This window comes from Miscanthus floridulus, chromosome 4 (genome assembly GCF_019320115.1).
Source record: "Miscanthus floridulus cultivar M001 chromosome 4, ASM1932011v1, whole genome shotgun sequence".
NCBI classification, from domain to species: Eukaryota; Viridiplantae; Streptophyta; class Magnoliopsida; order Poales; family Poaceae; genus Miscanthus; species Miscanthus floridulus.
Genome location: NC_089583.1, coordinates 99,732,919 through 99,739,096, shown reverse-complemented (window position 1 = coordinate 99,739,096; position 6,178 = coordinate 99,732,919). Strand labels below are relative to the sequence as shown.

At 49.5% G+C, this 6,178-nt stretch overlaps 1 protein-coding gene across 1 annotated transcript; it reads left to right on the top strand.

Annotated features, from left to right (window-relative positions):
• Positions 1-1,488: 1,488 nt before the first annotated feature.
• On the top strand, positions 1,489-2,429 carry LOC136548910 (uncharacterized). Its single transcript, XM_066540268.1, has 2 exons — positions 1,489-2,176; positions 2,422-2,429. The coding sequence occupies exons 1-2, from the start codon at positions 1,489-1,491 to the stop codon at positions 2,427-2,429; spliced, it is 696 nt and encodes a 231-aa protein (XP_066396365.1).
• The last annotated feature ends 3,749 nt before the right edge of the window (positions 2,430-6,178 follow it).

The window sequence follows — 6,178 nt, the reverse complement described above, 5'->3', positions numbered from 1 at the left end:
TGGCTGTGAGAAAGGCTGACAAGGAGGACAATGAAGGAAACATCGATGAGATCAAACAGTATAGGGATGCTAGATGGGTAACTCCATTAGAAGCCTTATGGAGGATATATAGTTTTGATATAAGTGATAGGTCCCCTTCGGTGTTGTCCTTGTAGCTCCATCTTCCTAACATGCACATGGTGTCCATTTCACCAGCGTGAGGGTGTTCGATGAGTGCTTAATCATCTAGGTGTTGAAAGGTCAATGCTTACAGTCTACTTCGAGAAGAACACCACATCTGGACATGCCCATGGTATATTGTATCAGGACTTTCCTGAGTACTATAAGTGGGACTCACAGGGAAAATCATGGATTAGGAGGGCGCAAAAGAATCATTTAAGACAGATTAGAAGAGTTGTATGTGCTAATCCGGCCGAAGGGGAGCGTTACTATCTTAGGGTGCTTCTAAGCCACATGCCTGGTGCAACCTCGTTCACTGATCTAAGGATGGTTTCTAGGCGAACTCCTACCGACTTTTTGTGAAGCTGCAGAAAGAAGGGGCCTCATTGAAGCGGACAACTCACTGCACAAGGGCCTTGCTAAAGCTACTCTGTGGATGATACCATATGCACTGCGAAGGCTCTTTGCAACAATCTTGGTATTTTTGCGAGCCTGAGTGATGTGTTAGAACTCTGGGAAAAGCACAAGGAGGCAATGTCAGCGGACTACAAGGCGCAATAACCAGTCCAGCTTCATAGTGGAGCTAATGGTCCTCATAGATATTCGAAAGTTGTTAGAATCAATGAAGAAGGACATAAAGATGTACCCACTTCCTGATATCGATGACACATATGATCCATCTGGCGATATTCCTAGGGAGATTTTCGAGGAGGCTAGCATTGAGGCTAACGTTGATGACATGGCACTATCAAAGACCCTTAATGAGGAGCAGCAGGCTACCTATAATGAGATTATGTCTGCTATTGATAGCGATCATGGGGGTTTGTTCTTTGTGGATGGACCTGGCGACACCAGAAAGACTTATCTATACAGGGCCCTGCTCGCTACTATATGTAGTCAGAACAAGATTGTCCGTGGCAACAACAACATCTGGTGTTGCTGCCTTAATAATGCCTGGTGGCAAAACCGCCCACTCGCGCTTCAAGATTCCCCTCACCCTCGACGATGGGGCCTTTTGCACCTTCACAAAACAGAGTGGTATCGCCAAGCTGCTTCGGACAGCATCCCTTATTATTTGGGACGAGGTGACAATGATGAAGAGGCAAGGTATCGAGGCGCTAGACAACAGCCTCCGTGATATCATGGACCGTCCTAACCTGCCATTTGGGGGGAAGACTGTGGTGTTTGGTGGAGATTTTAGGAAGGTCTCCTAGTTGTTCGAAGAGGGTCAAGGGCTCAAATAGTCGGTGCCTCACTGCGGATGTCGTACCTTTGGAATTCCATGCGACATCTCAAACTAGTGCGCAACATGAGGGCAAAGAGCGACCTATGATTTGCATAATACTTGCTACGCATCGGGGGAGCTCTGAGGAGGCTAATGGTGATGGTGAAATCCGCCTTCTTGATGATATATGCATACCACAGACCGGGGAAGACAGTGATCTTAATGCGTTAATTGATTGTATATTCCCTGCCCTAAATGCCAATATGTCAAACAATAACTACATCACCCCACGAGCAATATTATCTCCGTGGAACAACTGGGTTGATATGATTAACATGAAGATGATAAGCCGTTTCCAAGGGGATGAGATGGTGTACCATAGCTTTGACAGAGCTATGGATGATCCACGCAACTATTACCCATCTGAGTTCCTCAACACCTTGACCCCCAACGGTCTCCCTCCACATGTGTTAAAGCTCAAGATTGGGTGTTCGATCATACTGCTAAGGAACATCGACCCTGTGGGTGTACTTTGCAATGGAACCAGGCTGGTGGTTCGAGAGTTCCAAAGAAATACCATCGATGTAGAAATTATGGCCGGAGACCATGTCGGAAAGCGAATCTTCCGACCACGGATTCCGTTATTCCCCTCAGATGACGAGATGTTCCCGTTCCAGTTCAAGTGGAAGCAGTTTCCTGTTAGACTCGGTTTTGCCATGACGGTTAACAAGGCACGGGGGCAGACTATCCCTAATGCTGGTGTGTATTTGCCAGAACCGGTGTTCTCTCATGGTTAGTTGTATGTTGCGCTATCTAGAGCCACTGCCGGATCGAACATTAGGATCCTTGCTGTCCCACCGAGTGATAAGAAGGATAAGAAAAAAAAGACAAAAATAAATGGTACATACATGAAAAATATTGTCTACAAAGAGGTCCTAACTCTATGAAAAGGTATTATCTTCTGTTTTGTACAAGTGCTATATTTCTTACATTTGTGTTCTTTATTACTGACATTGTCGTATCCATTTGTATTTCAGGTAACTGAGGAAGGTATGAAAAAAGAGGGATAAGTAGGGTATGACTTGTTGACATTGTTCTTGATTGGATGTACAGATTATATATAATTTGGAACCTGTTGATTATAGTATTTCTAACATGTCTTTTTTTTTTCTCGTGTGGTTAATATTATACGTATAAAAAGTTATTAATGAGTGAGTTACGTTGGTGCCATCAAAAGGAAAATAGTGTACGCTAAAAATAGTGATCTCAATGATTTATCTTTGATTAACTTAGATGTTGATTATGACACGTTATCGCATGAAAAAATTATGATTCCCGTAGCAACGCCCAGACACTCAACTAGTAAAGAATCAAAATTCTTATGGGACACCTATGTCGTAACTAGGGCTGCAAAATTTCCGTTTCCCCCGTCATAGCAGGTTCCATCTGCAGGGCCATCGGCGGCAAGAGTTCCGGCAGCGATGCCATCGTCGTAGTCTTGCACGCCTGACGTGTCGGTGAAGGTGTCGAGATCGCTCCATCCCTTGAAGAACTCAGGTAGATCGTCCATGTCTCCATGCGATTGCTCCGTTGTGCAGGATTCTTGATCCGTCGGCAGCGGGAGATCGGCCGTCGCTGCAGGTGCCCGTTGTCTGGATGTGCTCCTCGTGGTACGCGGCGTCGTCACTGACCGTGACCGGTTGTATGGGAGGGCAGTGCGGCGTGCTGATGCCGCCAAAAAGCTGATCCAGCTGCAGGCTCTGCAGGCTCAATTGCTCTTCTTTAGTAAGAGGCTGCCCTGACGGAGGTTCTTGGCCTGGGTTTGATGATCCGAGGCCTGATGCCAATAGCATTGCGCAAAAAGCTTCAGCGGATGGCATCCCCTGGTTCACGAATTGTTCTTGATGGTAAGCTTGTGGCTGGTTCGATGAGAAATATTCTTGGTTTTGAGCGAGTCCCTGATCCAGCAGAAAGGGTTCTTGATGGCTTGTTCTGTCGTCAGGGTACCAAGGATCCAGGATGGTGATGGATGATTCTTGGCTAAATCGGATAGATGATTCTTGGCTGAATCCAGCGTCTGAGCCCCAGAAATTCCCAACCGATGATGTCATCTGTTGTTGATTCTGCGCACGCGTCTCCCGGAGGCCACGATCCGGCGTCGCCGTCGTTATCGCGGAAGACGCAGGCGTCGACACGGTGGCGACGCGCTTGTTCTGAGGCGTCCCGGCTTCTAGCTCTTGGCCCTCGCCCTCGCCGTCGCCGTCGTCGGGCACGCGCTGGCGCTTCTGGCCGTGGCCGGTGAAGGCGACATGGCAGAGCTTGACGGGGCACGGGCACTGCGGCGAGGCGATGGTGTACTCGTGCATGACCCATCCCGTGCTGCCGCCCTTGCGCCGGCCCTCCTGCAGGTTGAGCGAGTACTTGCCCCACGACACCTGCTCGCCCTCGCCGCGCAGGGGCAGCACTTCGTCCGGGAAGCGCTTCTGCCCCACCCACGTCCAGCGGCCGCCGCCGCAGCTGCGGTCCTGGCGAGCAGCAGCGCCGCCCTTGGCGTCGTCGCCGCTCGTCGCGATGCGCTCGAAGAAGTAGGCCTCGTCGTCGTCGGTGCGCCGGTTGCGCGTGAGCAGCTTCCAGGGATGGCGCGAGCTGGTGGTGGCCTCGGCGTCCTCGATGATGATCCCCGGGACCGCGGTGGGCTGTCCCAAGGCGCGCGGCATGAGGTAGAACTCGACGAGCTCCTCGGGCGTGGGGTCGAACCGGACCCCCGGCGGGAGCCCCAGGGCGTTCGCCGCCGATGACATGGTGGATTATTGCTGGGGTTCTTGGAGTTGGGCACGTGGGACGTCCGGACGTGGGAGGGTGGCCCACCGGCACTCTCGTGTTGATTTATAGGCCGCTGCTGCAGTTAGATCGTTAGATGGACTACGGCAACTACGTGCGCTGACCGGCGATTTCTCGCCGCCGATGAGGTCAACGGCGACGGCGAAGGCATCAACATGTTCATCACGACTAGGCGCACCTACTGATGTCACTACTTGCATCGATTACAGTTCAATACGAGCTCGACGCCGGCCATGGAGGATACGGCGGAGCGGCTGTGCTACGCCGGTGAAACAAGACCGGTAGAGCCTAAACAAATGGCCCAGGAAGACTCAGGAGCTCACCACGAACACGTTGGAGTCAATGGCCGAACCGGAGGAGCAACGGAGAACTGGGTCGATGATCACAGCAGTCGCTGCGGCGCGAGCAACGACGACGGCGATGTTCCGGTGGCTGCGGTGAAAGAAATGACCAAGCAACAAGGCATAAAGCACCACGGCATCAAGGTGAAGCTGGAACAATACTTCGCAAGGACAATGGCTCACCGCAGAGCGCTGGCCACGAAGGCGCTCACTCGATGGTGGTGCTGCCGGCCGCGAGGAAGAAAGGCGACGAGCGGCGTTTCCCGGCGAAGTCAAGCGACCAGACCTGGTTGGATGGGTGCGCAAGGAACAAGCGGAGCTACGAAGGGCTTTGCTGCGACTGGAACGGCGCTACGGCGTCGGTGCGAGCTCGTCGGAGTTGGGCGGTGGTGATGGGAAAAGCAGAGGAAGGAGAAAGAACGGCGACGATGGCGTTCCGGCCTTTATAATGCGGCAAAGAAGCAAGGAGACGACACGCAGTAGCCTGCTCGTGCCAGCGTGAAGCCGGAGAAGGCCACGGGCGCGCCTGGAAGCCAGAGGAAGCTCGCCGGCAGTGACAGCTGCCTGATGGTACTGTTCCAACTAATTACAGAATTGCCACTCATCTAATTTCCCAAATTGCTCCCAAATTTATATAGTAACTCAAAAATCTCCAAAAATAAAAGTTGTTCTAAATTCAAAGTTCTACAACTTTGCTTTTATAACCATACCCAAATTCGGTCTACATTTTGAAATGCAAGTTTAAATTCAAAAAGGGGACATTTCAAGAATTTACGCCTTTTCAAATTACTTCAAATTTTATATAACAACTTTGAAAACTCCAAAAACAAACTTTGTATAACTTGACAAGCTCTACACTTTTGCTTTTAGGCTCAACCCCAAAATGTGCTTAGATTTTGAAATGGGTTTTCCAGGGTAAAATTAAATGTTGAAATCAGGGTTTTCGGAAATTCAAATCAATACAAAGATTTTTAACTCAATTCAAGCCATACAAGTCAACACATATAACATAAAGGTAAACTTGTTTTAGTGTATGCATATCAAAATTTTCACTAACACATGAATGATGTGCTATGCATATGATGACATGGCATGTTTTAGTATTTAAACACCCGAGGTGTTACCGGGCGCAGGGAACAGCGGGCGGCATGGGCCCTCATGGGGGCGGGGCAGCGTGGATGGTGCGCGAGTCGTTTGAGTAGTGCGGAACCCAAGTGAGGAGAGTGTGCGGCTCGGAGCTGGCGCGGGGAGCAACGTCTGGACGCGAGCCTATGGCTGGACGTCCGTGCGCTAGCCTGTCCGATATTTATGATATGAAATTAGGGTCACTAAATATGTCTTGAAATGTATTTTCATCATATACTTCTTTCGTGTCATAGATGGTGCTACACTTTCCTATAAAGTTTGTGAAATTAAAAGATAATTTTCTTATTTAAAAAATGATTCATTTTAGGACGGATGAAATTTCATCTTGACTACATCGAGGAGTTTGCTAGTTGAGAAATAATTCTTTAGCGCTGCAAGTATGTAGAAATGAAATGTTAAGCACAACATGATTCTCATATTGTGGACGGAAGAACACATCACTGTTTTCCAGTCCTCAATGGTCCTC

Coding starts and splice junctions, on each gene's coding strand:
- LOC136548910 (XM_066540268.1), top strand. CDS start 1,489: ATGATTTGCATAATACTTGCTACGCATCGGGGGAGCTCTGAGGAGGCT.